Source organism: Sycon ciliatum, chromosome 3 (assembly GCF_964019385.1).
Source record: "Sycon ciliatum chromosome 3, ocSycCili1.1, whole genome shotgun sequence".
NCBI lineage: Eukaryota > Metazoa > Porifera > Calcarea > Leucosolenida > Sycettidae > Sycon > Sycon ciliatum.
This window is the reverse complement of record NC_088645.1, coordinates 38643480-38659855: the sequence shown is the minus strand read 5'-3', so window position 1 is coordinate 38659855 and position 16376 is coordinate 38643480. Positions and strand designations below refer to the sequence as shown.

Sequence of the window (16376 nt, the reverse complement as noted above, 5' to 3'; positions counted from 1 at the left end):
TTTATAAGTCGGACAATGTGAATGAGAAGACCAGCTTGTCCACATGCTATATGGTTCTTTCGGCAAGCGGCATGCAGTGCGCACATGCACTTGCCTGAATTAAACACAAGCAGGAAATGAATCTATGAAGATTCCTGCTACTTTCAACACTAAGGAGGTGGACATCGAAAAAATGAGTCGGTGATAGCTTTGTGAAACGTATTGAAAGTACAGACGAATTTTTACCATATGCACGGATTGAAAACGAAACTTCATCCTTTTTAACAATTATTAGGTACGGGAGCGAGGTACCTAACACATCAGTGAATGACTTCAATTGTCACGATACTCTCCATAGCAATGGGATACTTGGAATTATTATTATTATTATTATTATAATGCATTCCCGCGGCACCATCAACAATGCAAGTGCAAGTCACCCATGCACAAACACAGTCCACATGTTTGCTTATGCTGGCCATGGTAAGAGAAGCAGTTGATATAGGAGACATAAAGACAACAAGCACAAACGTAGCTGTAAATCCTTTGTGTATAGAATGCTTGGAATACTCAGTATACTGTTTAGCCAATGTAATCATGTAAAAATAAAGAAAGGGCAAATGTTACAAGTTATGACCAACTGTCCCACAGTGCAACCAGATAATACACTGGCAGCAAGTGAGACAACAGGGCACAAAACTGACAAGGAGTACTCAGACATTCAACGACCTAACACCTCACTCCAACACATCTAAGATGTGTAAACCAACAACATTCCAATTTGGGAGGCTCAGGTAAGGAAATATCTAAAGAGGGGAAGGAAAGCGCAGCGAAGATGAGCACGGGCTCTGTCCCACAGCAACAAAGAATGCCGAACGTTACTGGATGAAGACCAGACTAGTAAGATAATTGGACGTACCGGTTTTACTACAACCCAACGACGCAAATTAATAGACCACCCAAATTGGGAGGTTCAAGTTTATATTGTAAACATGGAAGGAGAAGCTGAGCATTCCTTGTCAGGTTTTCAGCTAAGTACTCCTGGTCAGTTGTGTGCTCTTTTGTCACACTTGCTGACGACATAACTATCTGGTTACATCGGTGGACAGTTAGTCATAACTCGTAACTTGTGATTTCTCTAATTACCTGAAGAAAGCGACGGTTGCGAGAATTAGCAGTCTTCTTGTCAGCGGCATGTCGAACAATTTCCATTACCTACATTGCCAATAGAACACACAGGAAACACAATGACATAATTATGTGAAAGTAGGAATAGGGAAGAGGACATGTGGTTGGTAGAGAATCGTCCGTAGAGAAACATGGTTGAAGTGAAGTGAGGTGCCAGGAAAGACGGTCACGGAGAGGGTAGCATGAGCAGAAAAAATACTTTTCTTTGTGGCTATTCACTTAGGGCTTGTTCGACTTGTCATTCATTTTTCCGACAAGTTCGTGGAGATGGTCGATCTTATCGGACGTCATCGACAATTCCAATGAAATTTCTAAAATGATAGAAACCGTTCAAATGGGACGCTTCAACTAATCTCTTTAAAAAAATGTTCGAACAGTTGATGAAGACAATTCGAACGCCCCCTTAACTTAATATACGTGTATACGTAGTAAGGAAGGGTTTGCTCCCCACACCGGAGCTGGCGCTATTCCGCCGAATTTACATGACACTTGACTGACTCACGACTCAGTCAGTCAAGTCAGTCAAGTGTCAAGTAAAGTCGGCGGAATAGCGCGAGCTCCGGTGTGGGAAGCAAACCTTTTCTTACAATTATCGCCGAAGTTGCAACCACTACTTTATACGTAGTACATACAAAAAAAGTGTCTGGGGTCTTTGCTGCAAATAGTGCTCAATACCTGAAAAAGGGCAGAACTTATACCACACGAGGCAGAACAACAGAGACCAAAAACCTTTCTCGCAACTTCGAGTTTTGTGTTTCAAAAAACACTCATCAGACGATAAAACATAATAATGCTATTCGCTAGTTATATAGGGTAATTGTAATGTAGGCTAAGGCAGTGCTGCAACCACGAAGCTTGAGGAGGTAACATCAGCGCTGGAATACACTGTGCGTAATATGAATGCAAGTGTCATGGCTGAGGTATATTGCTATAACCAAGATGGGAGATACATGTAGAACCGACGTAGGAAGTTAAAAGTATGTTTCAGTGGTAGGTGTGTCACGCCAAAGGGCTGGGTAGTATGTGTTACATAGCAGATACCTGTGTGGGTAATGGCGTGCAATATGTGGTTTGGTGTGAGTGTGAAAGAGTGAGTGTGTACATGTGGGTGCATGAGAGAGAGATATTGTGTGTGTGTGTGTGTATGTGTGTGTGTGTGTGTGTGTGTGTGTGTGTGTGTGTATGTGTGTGTGTGTGTAACTCGGAGTTGCGAGAAAGATTTTTGGTCTCTGTTGCTATAACCAAGATGGGAGAAACATGTAGAACCGACGCAGGAATTAAGTATGTTTTACTGGTAGCTGTGTCACGCCAACGAGCTGGGTAGTATGTGTTACATTGCAGATACCAGTGTTTGGTGTGAGTGTGAAAGAGTGAGTGTGCACATGTGTGTGCATGAGAGAGAGAGTTAGAGATGTGTGTGTGTGTGGTTGTGTGTGTGTGTGTGTGCGGGCGTGCGTGTGTGCGTGCGTGCGTGTGTGTGTGTGTGTGTGTGTGTGAAAACACCGCATATCTCATCATGTGACCCCAGTGTAGTTTGCGAGCGAGAATTTGTTGGAATGTCTACACTTCGAGATGAGCTCGCTTCTCTTGTTGAGGCATGTTTCTCTATCCGCGATTATGATCGGAACTTCTTCGAGAGGCAAAGTTGGCACCTCTTGCTGATGTTGCTGTAGGCTTGTGCTCGTTCTGAAAGACTCCACTGGATCGAGTAGTCTTCCTGTCTCTCCGTCAATTTCCAGACATACTTGGATAGTTCGGTGCTTTTCCGTCTCTGCTCGTGGTTGAATGTGTCCTTGTGGTTTCCGTACTGGGTCTTGAACGTTGGCTCTGTCGCTCCGAAGTACACACGTGCTGGGTTAGGCCCTCTGCAGACTACGTACATAGAACATCCAGTACAAAATAACATAAAACCTAAAAGGCAACATTTTTCCAAGCCTGCATTCAGACTACACATTTTACATGCAATATTTAGGCAACCTTTGATCCTATGCTATTGCGCAATGGACCTGGGATGTGTGAAAGCAGCCGGCATTCTTACCCGGGTGCAAAGTCTGTACGTTTGTTCAGCTACCTAGTGAGACAGTATGATAAATGCATGAAAGTTGCCTTCTACAAGTGTTCCCACCCTGCCTGAAACGAGTAGGCAGCTTTTTAGGCTTCACGCCAGATTCTTGTTGTTGTCTTGGAAACTTCTATGTAAATGTGACTTATAGGCTGTTTTGTACTTAGTCTGAAGAGGGCCTTAGTGTAGAAAGGCGTATCACTTCGGCTTTGTAGACTAGCTGCAAAACAAAGTGTATTGTTGACTCTGACAAGGAAAGTAGTGGTGATAACTTGTCACTCGAAACAACAAGCTTCTCCTTGCGCCACCAACATTTTTCGGTGCAACATTTGATGCAAAAAGTGACTATTTGGCGTGTTGTTTTTGAATTCTACGGCAAGAGGAATGATGAAATCACATGCTTCATGATGTAGAATAATGCTTTCCAGTTCACGACAAAATGCACACGATCGCGATCGTTCCTGATGTGCTATTCGGAACGGACCATAATGGAGGAGGTAAGACACATCATATTTCCTGCATGCTCTGATCAGAACCCGCAGACACTATCATTACAGCGCTAGCAGTATTGTATTGGCAAGACTTCTTTGAGATATGTCCTCTTGCAGTAAGAACAAGTACGCATATTTCACACTAACCTCGCACACCCCGAACATGGCTCAACAGGAACCGTTGCTAGTTCACATGCTGATGCTCGATGTAGATCTGCAACAGCAGGGAATGACCATCGAGCATGCCATGAAGGTCGCTTGGAATTGACCAGCACAGGCTACACTGGTTCCATGTGGTACGTGACGTGCCCATATCACAGATTTCTTACGTCATTAACAACGCGATTTGACCCCTACTCACCCTATTCTTTGTCCTGCATGTTGAGGGATAGTCCCAGTTGGAAGGCCTACAACGCGACCAGCGTGCTCTTAAGCTGGGCATCAAAACTGCAAGTGATCCAATCTAAATATCAACAGGCGATCCTTGTAAGTGCACATACACTTGATCAAGGTGACTCAGAACAACTGCTGGACCGTGATCTACGAGACCTGGCATTCTGGCGTCACGGGGTACGTGATTTGCACAGTCGATCTACACCCCAAAGGAAACTTACCTGCAAAATTGGAGCAAAATTGGAGAGATCGACTTGCACAAATTTTCTGGTTTTCTCAGATATGCTCTCTTTTAACTTAATGAATGTTGTTGCTGGAGTGAGCGATTCTGTATGTCCTCGAACGTCACTGCCCGTAACTCAGGTTTGCCGTTATCTCAGGACAGCTCGTCAACCATGTATTATACCACTTTTTGAAGAAGTGTTTTGGCACATATTACACGTATTCAGGACACTCAAGTCTGTGGACAGCAACTGTTTCGCTCTGTTAGAGCTCATCAGCACAGCTCAGAGGACCGAAGCGCAGCTCTTCGCAATGAAATACGTTTCCGTGAAGCATTCCGTATTCAGGATAAAAAATATAATGTCTTGATGAAATAAGTGAATTACACAGGTGGGCAGTGATAAACCGACACTATAGCCTGCTTCAAAAAGATTTACAATCAGGTTTTGGTCTTAAAAAGTATGAAGATAAGGGAAAATTTGGACAACTAAGTACATAAAAGGGCTTGTTAGGGCACGGCAAATTGTTCTGTGAAGGTTTCGGAACAATTGGACCAGCGGTTAAGGAGTTTGAATTTCGGCCAGGTTTCGGGCCTTTTCCCATGGTTTACAATTTGCCCTGGAAGCCAATATCGATTTTGTTATCAAAAACCACGATTTATCCATTCCTTTTTGGCCTTGTGGTTATGAATGCTGTCTGCTGACCATGAAGTTGTGAGTTCAAATCCCAACAAATCTTCAAGTAATACATTTTTTCATTGTTTTTTGGTGATCACACTGGTTGGTACAATACAAAGAAGGTGGGTGCGCCAAACGACTTGTTGCTGGAGCTCGCGTTTCCTGCAGAACTGACTGACACTTGACTGTTGCTACATGTACAATGTCATGTACGTGTTGAATACACCGGCACATCGATCGATCGATCGATTTCTTTTTGAGAATTATTTTAGTATTTCAACATCGCCAATTTATTTGAATTTAGCAGTCAACGCCGTCTTCTATCAGCTTTCACAGGCGTCTGCTTTTCTCAAAATGTCGTCGAAGTCACACGGATAGCTTTGGCAAGTCATGGCGTTGGGAATGAGTCTATTATGACTATGTCGATGTCGTTTTCGTCACATGGTTAGAGTAAATAATTGCATCGCAGCTCAAAGAAACGATTTGGTGACCCATGCCGCTCATCAACATTTACCACACTTTCGACATGTCCTCTCTGACTCCAAATCGAAACGAGGAAGAACTCGTTTGTTGTAAACCAGAGTATCGACCAGAGTATCGACATGAGTTGTCATTTTTCGTGCTTTCGCGCGGAATATTTCTTCGTTCACAGTGAGTTTTTCCAGGCAGCGCTCGAGCGCTCATACGGTAAGACGGCAAACTCCCAAGGGCGATCGCCAGGATTGTAAATCTTTTTTAAACGGACTGTAGTTTACACGAAAAATAATTCAAACCCCCAAATTCGAAGCAGTTTTGCCATATAAACTCAAGCTAAAGGTGCCCGGTAGAGAGGTGTGCCAGTATCTGAGGCGTCCGGATAAGAGAAGTTTGAGTGTACTCATTGCTATTAATATTTGCAACTATTGCATCCTTTCCGCAGTCTTAGTAAACTGCATTGCAGCCATTCATACTTTATTGCACAGGAATGTTTCTGCTGCGAACGCCACATTTGGGTCACTAAATGGTTGGGCATAACCCATCATTAGTTTGAACCGGTAACCTGATACTGAGCCAAGCCTGAATATTTGGTGAATCAAAAGCGGTGTTTGCAGCAGGGAGACAATGTGTAAGTGTCTGGAGGGAAAGATAGTGATATTGGTACCTCATTGGTTATGCAAGTTTTCGAATGGGAAATTCACTTTGATGTATTTTCTTTTCTTCTAAGTTGCGCTTACCTTCTCCTGCTCCTCTGGGTACTTGCTCTCAAGATGGCGGATAATAGCCCTTAAGCTAGGTATAGTTTGGCCGTTGAGATAATTTGCTACTGCAGAGTCCAGGCATGTCCTGTTGTTCTGGTAGAATGAACAATGATAAATCAACAAGAAAGTAAAACAGACCTCTTAATAAACATTGTACATAGCTCTGTAAACCAGAACAGCAGTTGATTTTGAATACTTTACAGGTTCAAGAATTTTTCTGGTACAAAAGAGAACGACCAAGGAACTACAAGTTACGCCATACTGTCCACTATCACCACCAGTTACTAAACAATCAGCTCATGCGATAACGTTGCACAACACTGACAGACGGTACTGACGCTCTACAACTAACTGGCTAAAAGCTCTAGCACATCTTGGATGCGCACACCAACAGCCTTCCAACTTGGAAGGTTCTAAGTTATAAACATAACATAAGGAGGGGAAGGTGAGCACAACCAAGATAAGCATGAGCTGAAAGTCTTAGCTGTGAAGGACGTTGGCGGATGTTCATGCATGTCGATGACGATACTGGCAAGACCACTGGACAATACGGTCAAACCACGATTCGAGAACGCGAAGCAACATTCTACACAACTTGTGTGGCTCAAAAGATGCAAAGATCAATAAAAAGGGAAGCTATGCGAACAAGAATCATGAAAAACCGAATGCCTCAGTAAAACAACACTGTACTTCGACTATGACAATTTAGATGGACAAAAAGCAGCGGTAACAAGCAGCATCCAAGATGTTCTAGAGCTGTTAGCCAGTTAGTTGTAGAACGTCAGTACCGTCTGTCAGTGTTGTGCAACGTTATCGCATGAGCTGATTGTTTAGTGACTGGTGGTGTTTGTGCACAGTATGGCGTAACTTGTACTTCCTTGGTCTTTCTCTTTTGTAGAAAATTAATTAAACCTTGGCTCTCCATCTGAGTCCATTCAAGAAATTATTGACTTTTCTCATGCCCGTTTTGAGAATTATCCCAACTCCCATTAACACATTATAATAGTGGAGCCAAGCTATGGCTTGTGATCAGAAAATTGTACAATTTATTTAATGCATACTTCAAGTATGTACACCATAGCAACCACTGCCCTGGATAACCCCTGTGCCACTGCCTGCCTCCATTGGCCTTGTTTTCTCTGCCAGTAAAGAGTGGTTTGCAAGTTTTTTCTCTCTCTTTGTTGGTGACTCTGACGTGTCTTTTCCTTTTGTGATTCAGTTTCCCCTAGAGTAGCTTTCACGATGAGGGCCCCCCTCGGATTTTATTTCTTCGTTGGCTCACCCTGAGGTGCGTTTGGCTTTAGAAGCTGCATCCGCCCCCCCCCCCTCCCCCCCGGCGGGATACGAAATGGTCCCTCCGCCCAAACCAGCGGAATACAAGTCGGTCCATCCGCCTACGCCAGCAGCATACAAAATGGTCCACCCGCTCACTCCGGCGGTATACAAACAGGTCCTTCCGCCACTGCTGGCGGCTCACAAATTGGCACACGGCAGACACCACCTTCAAGACCCTGAAGGTTAGATTCACACAGGGTTGCCACTGAGAGCCCCCGGGCCTCAGATGACGAATCTGTGGGTTAGGATGGCCATGCACGTTTTGAAAGGGACAAATCCCCAGGTTTGCACGTCCTTGTTTCCGACAAAGAGTTGGGCCACGGTCGTTCCCATTCTTGATCGCCATTTTCCCATCAAGAACACCGTCGAGGACTGGAAAGGGCTGCTAGCAGGCAGTCCGCACATGCGCCCTTAACGGGATTTCCGCATAAAGCCCCGCTCACAGAGCTTGGGGTATCGTTACCGATCTCCAACGGCTTCACCGGAACCCCATAGGGCTCCCTCTGCACGAGGGCATGGAACTGGGACTGGGGATGGATCTCAACGACGACGTCGTCGTTCGTCGAGTGAGTCCGGGTCGGGACCCGGCGATGTCGTCCCCTCCCGGGCCTTGGCCGAGAGAGCTAGGCGGAGAGTTTCCATCTCTCCTTGTCCTCGACGCTCGCTGGGCAGATGCCCCCGGTCCTCATCCACGGACTCCGGATCTAGTAGTGGGTCGTGCTCCTGGTGCGAGGTTTTCTCCTATAGTTGGACGGGCTCCTCACCTGACCGTGACCATGAGGATGAGGTCTTTGACCCGTCGCGCTTAGGTGCAAAGGACTCTTGGCACCCACCAGCGCATATTGAGGCTTTCCTCCGTGCTAATGCCCAGCGGTCTCTCATCTCCAAGCAGAAGGCAGAATTGAAAAAAACTCTGTCCATTTCCGGAGATGGAGGAGGCTCAGTGTCCTCGCCTGGATAATTTTGTACGCGACCTCCCGTCGCTGGGCTTTCGCGGGAAGACCGATTTTATTACAGCAATGCCGGCAGTCCAAGCTAGGGTGTGTGCCGCGTTTGCGCCCGTTTCGGCGGCTTGGGCCGCAGTGGATGCTGGGCGACCAGCCAAGGAGATCACGCAGCTCCTGCAGGTCGCAGTGTCTTTTGTGGGTGATAACGCTAATAGCATCTCGGTCATGCGGCGGCAAAGACTGACTGGGAAGCTCTCCAACAAGTGCCCGTCCAGCCGCTTCCGGGAAATGGCCCGTCTGGGAACTTGTTGTTCGGCGAGGACTTTACCAGCCAACACAAGAAGCGGACTCAAGAAATTGACGTCGTCCGTAATTTTCGAAAAATTAAAAAATCCGTCCTCGTGCAAAATTGCTTCTGACCCACCCACCCACCCCCCATTTTTTCCCATTAATTTTTTGATTTTTACCGATGCCGGCATGCCCAGCTCGAAAAATAAGAACTCCAGACCCCATGTTTTCTAACTGCACCTGTGTCAAGTACCAGAAGCTAAGTACAGTGAGTATTAGGTCTACCGACGTCCCGGCCATGCACCGTCCTACAACTACATGGTGTGCGCCCTGCTTACCTTCGAAAGATTGGAGATACGCACTGCACGTCAGATCTGATCTTCTGCAAGACGAGAGTCGCGCCTATGAAAGCAGTCACAATTCCCCGCTTGGAACTTCTAGCCACTCAGCTGGGAGTCCGGATTGTCGAGTTCATTCAGCGTCAGCTCACGGTTGAGTTCACATATCTGCGTCCACTCCGACTCCTCCTGCGTCCTCGGATGGATACGTAGTAAGAAGAAACAGCCACAGTTCGTTGAGAATTGACTCACCGAAATTCGAAAGAACCCTGCCATTGAGTTCTTTCACACTCCGACTGCCCTCAACCCAGCCGACCTTCCTTCTAGAGGTCAATCGCCATGTCCTGGAAACGTCGACCTGTGGTGGCATGGGTCAACTTGGCTTTGCGAGTTGCAGGGGTCCCCACCTTCCTTTCCGGGGGGGGGGGGGGGGATCCTGTACGGTTGACCACACCCACTCCTGATGAGTTTGCAAAATGTGTTACAGCAGATGAAACTTTGACTGCTGATGTTCAGCCAGAATACACACCCTTTTTCATCGATCCATCCAGATTCTTATCATGGAGCAAATTGACCCGAGTGACAGCTTGGTCGGCACGATTCATTGCGAAATTGCAAGGACGAACTACTCAGAGTGACACCACACTATCCGCAACCGAATTGCAAGAAGCCATAACACTGTGGCTGAAATATGCCCAGCGCCACCAGTTCTCTGATGTTCTAATGGCTCTCGAAAGCGGCAACAAGCACGACCTCGTGCATAAGTTAGACCTCTTCATAGATCAGAAGGGAGTCCTCAGGTGCGGAGGTCGCCTGAAGCATGGCGAATTGAACATCGAGACTCGGCTTCCAGCTCTTCTTCGGCATCGAGGACCACTAACGGCACTAATCGTGACCCACTTCCAGAAGATGATACTTCATTCTGGAGTAAGTCACACATTGAGCAGAATCCGCCGGGAGTACTGGATCACACAAGGAAGAAGCACTGTGAAGTCAATCCTGAGAAAGTGCCACACGTGCAAGAGAGTCGAAGGATACCACTATGCCACTCCTCCGTTTGCGCCTCTTCCACCAGAGCTCCTTAACCCTTTCTGCGGAGTCGACTACTTCGGTCTAATGTACACCAAGGAACAGTCCGTATCCAAGAAGGTTTGGTGTGTGCTGTACACATGCCCAGTCACGCGTGCAGTCCACCTGGAACTTGTGCCAACTATGTCCACCGTCGACTTTATTGATTCATTTGGAAGATTTGTTGCGCGTCGTGGTTTGCCGGAACGCATCTGGTCCGATAACGCTCCCCAATTTAAGCACGCGGACAAATCACTTACTGAGGCTTGGCGAGGAATGGTGAAGGATCCGGAACTAATGAATTACATGGGAGAGCAAGGCGTCGACTGGAGATTCATCGGTGAGCATGCACCGTGGATGGGTGGCTGCTATGAACGTATGGTTGGCATTGTTAAGCGCTCCCTACGCAAGTCCCTCGGCATGCAAGTCCTGACAAGCGACCAACTATACACCGTGCTGACGGAAGAAGAAGCTGTTGTGAACACCAGGCCACTGGTTGCTCATGCTGACGAGTTCCGGGGGTTGGGGGGTCCTCTAACATCGGCTCATTTCTTATCTATGATGATGTGCTGATCAGGGAGTACCGGGAGCTTGAAGCAATTGAGCTGGAGCCATGTGAGAGCGATGCCGGGTACTATGTACCGCATCATGGTGTATTCCGCGAGCACGCTGCAACCACGAAGTTAAGAGTGGTGTTCAATGCCTCGGCGACGGCTCCAGATGGCAAGTCGTTGAACGATATGGTTGACCCTGGACTGTCGCTATTGCCGAGTCTCGCAGGTATGCTATTACGGTTCCGTGAATATAAGAGCGCGCTGCAAGCGGACATCCGCAAGGCTTTCTTCATGGTCGCGGGTAATCCCGAAGACCGTCCGTACCTGCGTTTCTTGTGGCCCGGTCGAAGCGACAGCGATGAACTGTTAACCTGGAGGCTAACGAAACTGCCATTTGGCGTAAATTGCTCGCCATACATGCTTACTGCGGTGATTCAGCATCACTTGAAGGAGCTACGGGCGTTGTCTGCACCCAAAGAGCGAGATCGTATTGATCTCTTGCTCACGAGTTTCTACGTTGACGATTTGGTCTCTAGTGTCTCAAATGCCTCGGAAGCTAAGGAGATGCAAGAGTTCAGCGTGCGTGTGCTTACGGATGCTGGCATGGAGTTACGCAAGTGGCGAGGCAACGAAATCCCGTGCGATCCAGAGGCCGGAGATAAAGTTCTCGGTCTGAAATGGAAAACCAGTGATGACTTGCTCAGCATAGCAGCGCTAGGCGAGTCCGATAGGCCGTCTGTTTGGACCCGGCGATCCCTCCTCAAGTGTGTTGCGTCAGTGTTTGATCCGCTAGGTCTAGCAGCACCGGCAGTTGTGCCGGGAAAGATACTGCTACAGCAAGCCTGGAAAGTCGGAGGCGACTGGGATGATAAGTTGCCTGATGGCATCGCAGCCGCATGCGCGCAATGGTGGGGAGAGTTGGCCGAAGTGGTGAGCATTGACATACCACGTTGGATTTGCTGCAATCTTGACACGCCGATTGCGCTTCATGCCTTCGCCGATGCCAGTGAGAAAGCGTTTGGATGTTGTTTGTATGCAGTCGTCAATGGACAGTCGCACTTGGTATTTGCCAAGGCCAAAGTGGTACCCGTGTCTCCACCCACGTTAGCCCGCCTTGAGTTACAAGCAGTATGTCTAGCGGCTCGCTACGCTGAGTTTGTGGTGAAGGAGCTGCGTGTGACCGTCACGCAAGTCTATGGCTGGACTGACAGTCTCACTACCGTTCATTGGATCAGTAATCCATCGTACAAATGGAAAACATTTGTGGCTAACCGCGTCAGTCAAGTCCAAGAGATATCGAAGAAGGTCGGCATTGTGCGGAGCCATTGCCCGGGCCTTCACAACCCAGCAGATTTACCGTCGCGTGGGAGTAGTGCACAGCAGATCTGTAGTCCGTTCTGGAGGGGCGGACCAACCTGGATCACGGAGCCCAATGACTGGCCCACTGCATCCTCAACCGCAGCTACAGATGAGTCCAGTGTAGAAGTACGAGTGTCAGCCACCACCTGTAGTCGAGAATCTGATAAGGAATGGTGGCTCCGATTCAGTAAATGGTCGAGGGCACAGGGCATGGTGACTCGGATGTTGCAGTGGAAGCACACTGAGCCTCGTGCTGAACTCTATTTTGCAGCAGACAACGTATTGTACCGCATCGTTCAAGCCGCATGTTTCGCTGAGGATCTTGAGCTGATCAAGCAAGGTCAACCAGTGAAGCCTGGGTCGAAGGTGTATCAGCTTGCACCGTTTCTGGATGAGCATGGAGTGCTCAGAGCCGGGGGACGACTTCAGCACAGCGAGTAGGCGTATGGAGCCAAGCACCCAGTCCTGTTAGGCAAACATCATCTGACTGAGTTGCTGTTGGAGAAAATGCATGTTGAAAGGATGCACCAAGGTGTAGAAGGAGTCTTGTCGTTCATCCGTCAGAAATTCTGGATTATCGGTGGTCGACGGGCGCTACGCAACATTACTCAGCGATGTGTTACATGCCGCCGCTACAAGGCTAAGGCTGCCTCAGAAGTCTGCCCGCCGCTGCCAGAAGACCGAGTTGTCTTCGTGCCGTGTGGGGTCGTACGTTCCTGACACTTTAGAGAACCAGAGGGTTCACAACACAATAATCTAATCAACTCCTTATTTGCTCATCGTGCGCCTAAATCTGCTATGCGTACTGTACTGTTGTACTCTGTATTTTCTCTTCGGGGTGCAAGTGCCGAATTGGGCCAGCACCGTACTCACCTTTTTTCTGTAGTATTCATATTTGGTTACAGTGTGCTCGTAATGGTGTTGCTGCTGTTTCCACCCGAAACAAAGAGCTCTTTCCGGTTGGTGAAAGAGCTGCCGAATTTCTTCTTATCATCGACTTCATTACTTGAAATGATCTTACTCGTAGCTTTGACCAGAGTCAAGCTATAACAACCGAAGCTCTTGTTGTGTGTTATGGACTGACATAGATAATCGGCCAGTGATACACAACAACTGCAACCTCCAAGTCACCATGCCCTGTGCCCTCGATCACTTGCTGCATTGGAGTCACCATTCATTATCAGATTCTCGACTACAGGTGGTGGCTAACACTCGCACGTCTACACTGGACTCATCTGTAGCTGCGGTTGAGGATGCGGTGGGCCAGTCATTGGGCTCCGTGATCCAGGTTGGTCCGCCCATCCAGAACGGACTACGGATCTGCTGTGCACTACTCCCACGCGACGGTAAATCTGCTGGGTTGTGAAGACCCGGGCAATGGTTCCACACAATGCCGACCTTCTTCGATATCTCTTGTACTTGACTCACGCGGTTAGCCACAAATGTTTTTCATTTGTACGATGGATTACTGATCCAATAAACGGTAGGGAGACTGTCAGTCCAGCCATAGACTTCCGTGACGGTCACACATAGCTGCTTCACCACAAACTCAGTGTAGCGAGTCGCTATGCATAGTGCTTGTAACTCAAGGCGGGATAACATGGGCGGAGACACCGGTGCCACTTTGGCCTTGGCAAATACCAAGTGCGACTGTCCATTGACGACTGCATACAAAGAACATCCAAACGCTTTCTCACTGGCATCCGTGAAGGCATGAAGCGCAATCGGCGTGTCAAGATTGCAGCAAATCCAACGTGGTATGTCAATGCTCACCACTTCGGCCAACTCTCGCCACCATTGCGCACATGCGGCTGCGATGGCATCAGGAAACTTATCATCCCAGTCACCTCCGACTTTCCAGGCTAGCTGTAGCAGTATCTTTCCCGGCACAACTGCCGGTGCTGCTAGACCTAGCGGATCAAACACTGACGCAGCACACTTAAGGAGGGATCGCCGGGTCCAAACAGGCGTGATATCGGACTCGCCTAGCGCTGCTATAATGAGCAAGTCATCACTGGTTTTCCATTTCAGACGGAGGACTTTATCTCGGCCTCTGGATCAAACGGTGTTTCGTTGCCTCGCCACTTGCGCAACTCCATGCCAGCATCTGTAAACACACGCACGCCGAGCTCTTGCATCTTCTTGGCTTGCGGGGCATTTGAGACACTAGAGACCAAATCGTCAACGTAAAAAATCGTGAGCAAGAGATCAATACAGTCTCGCTCTTTGGGTGCAGACAGCGCACGTAGCTCCTTCAAGTGATGCTGAATCACCGCAGTAAGCATGTTTGGCGAGCAATTTACGCCGAATGGCAGTTTCGTTAGCCTCCAGGTTAACAGTTCGTCGCTGTCGCTTCGACCGGGCAACAAGAAACGCAGGTACGGTCGTCGGGATTAACCTTGACCCTGAAGAAAGCCTTGCGGATGTCCGCTTGCAGCGCGCTCTTATATTCACGGAACCTTAAAAGCATACCCGCGAGACTCGGCAATAGCGACGGTCGAGGGTCAACCATGTTGTTCAACGACTTGCCATCTGGAGCCGTCGCCGAGGCATTGAACACCACTCTTAACGTTGTGGTTGCAGCGTGCTTGCGGAATACACCATGATGCGGTACATAGTACCCGGCATCGCTCTCACATGGCTCCAGCTCAATTGCTCCAAGCTCGTGGTACTCCCTGATCAGCACATCATCATAGAGCGCACGCTTCCCATTCTTGTTCAGCTTTTCAAGAAGCCGCGTTGCGATGACTCTAGCTTGAGCAAAGTCATCCATTGGGCGACGCTCATTTCGCCACAAGAGACCCACTTGGTACCCGCCGCCCTGGCGACATAGCAGGAAAGATGGCAAGTGCTGATGTGGTTCTGGAGGTTGATCCAACTGCCATAGTTTGTCGATATGGGCTGTGACACATGACACAGTCACCGGCTGACTGTTTCGACTGGGTGCAGACGCTGGACCAGATACTACATTACCGATCTCTGTGTTCCACACAGTCTCGCCATTAACTTCTTTCTTGCTGTACAGTATCGCGTTGATATAGTCTGCACCGATCAGCATGTGTATTTCGTCTGATGTTTCTTGATGAGGCTCATTTTACTCATTTTACTCATTAGGATGTATCAAGGAGGGGGTATGTTGGGAAGGGGTTGGACTAAAGGGACAAGCTTATCTATTTTTGCGGATTTTCTTTCATAAAAAAATAAACGTCACAGGCTGCTTTACGGTGGTGTCCGCGTCCCAGCGGTCCGGGCAAGCGACCGCATCTCAGTGGGACACTTGTCTGTGGCCTTTGACTTTGTACTGGAATCTGTGGGAGAGCCTTTCCAGGGACTACACAGCTGGGTACACTGTACCGGGTATGGACAAATCCCTGGTGTTGCTCCTTTGTTGTTCCTTTCCTTTTTATTTGTTTTTGCTGAGAAAGAAACGTTGCTGCATGAAAAGCTTTCTGTTCACGCCAGCGCCTTTGGCATTTGCTCTAGTAACATTGCTGGCTGATAATGGTCATTGCTCGTGATGCCAATGGTGAAGAGAAGCTGGGTTTCTTGCCATTTGAAACTTCCTGATTCTGAAAATGCAGCTTGAACTAAGAGCTCCAAATATCAAGTTTAGTTTTTCGTTGTGCCAGACCTATTGTTAGAAGCTGCAGAGATGAGGAGCAAGGGCCTAGCCTAGGGAGGCGTTGGATTAATGCCAATAATGGTGTTTATGGCCCTGAAGACGCCAGCAGTTTTCACTTGTCAGGAGGACAGCCAAGTTGGAGCAGGTAGATGACAGATTATTTGAGCATTTATAGCAGATCGTCTCAGCACCTCCTGCCAGTATGCGCTCTCCCAGAATCGCATCCAGAAGTTACATGCCTGTCACAGTGTGCAATGGACAACGCGTTTGCATTGCTTATGGATGCAAGCGGATGTAGTGTAGACCAGATGAGAGAAAGTGATCTGGATATTCAACTAGCTTGGACTGCCATAATTAATTGGCCAGGTGCCTGGACCATCTGAACATTCCTCAGAACCAATCCACAGAAACAGTACCCACACAGGAAGCCAAATGATAAACACATTCATCAGCTATCGAACCTTTCATCAAAATGTAATGCAGTGCATGCCTACTACTACTACTCGAACGAGATCAACGGATGCCACATGTCTTTAACAGATACAACGTGGAGGCTCAGTATTTTCAAGAACACCGTGCAGTCTAGACAACTAGAACAACGGGTCTTGCACCTAA

General features: G+C 48.0%; 1 protein-coding gene across 1 annotated transcript in view; it reads right to left on the bottom strand.

Moving 5' to 3' along the window:
- Positions 1–15197, bottom strand: part of LOC135813074 (uncharacterized) — a 39597-nt gene extending 24400 nt beyond the window's left edge. The window contains exons 1-4 of the mRNA XM_065326291.1: positions 14946–15197; positions 14173–14403; positions 6227–6343; positions 1126–1194 (exon numbers count right to left, since the gene is read on the bottom strand). Coding sequence (XP_065182363.1) covers positions 1126–1194; positions 6227–6343; positions 14173–14403; positions 14946–15197 — 669 coding nt within the window. The remainder of the gene's footprint in view (positions 1–1125; positions 1195–6226; positions 6344–14172; positions 14404–14945) is intronic.
- Positions 15198–16376: the final 1179 nt, after the last annotated feature.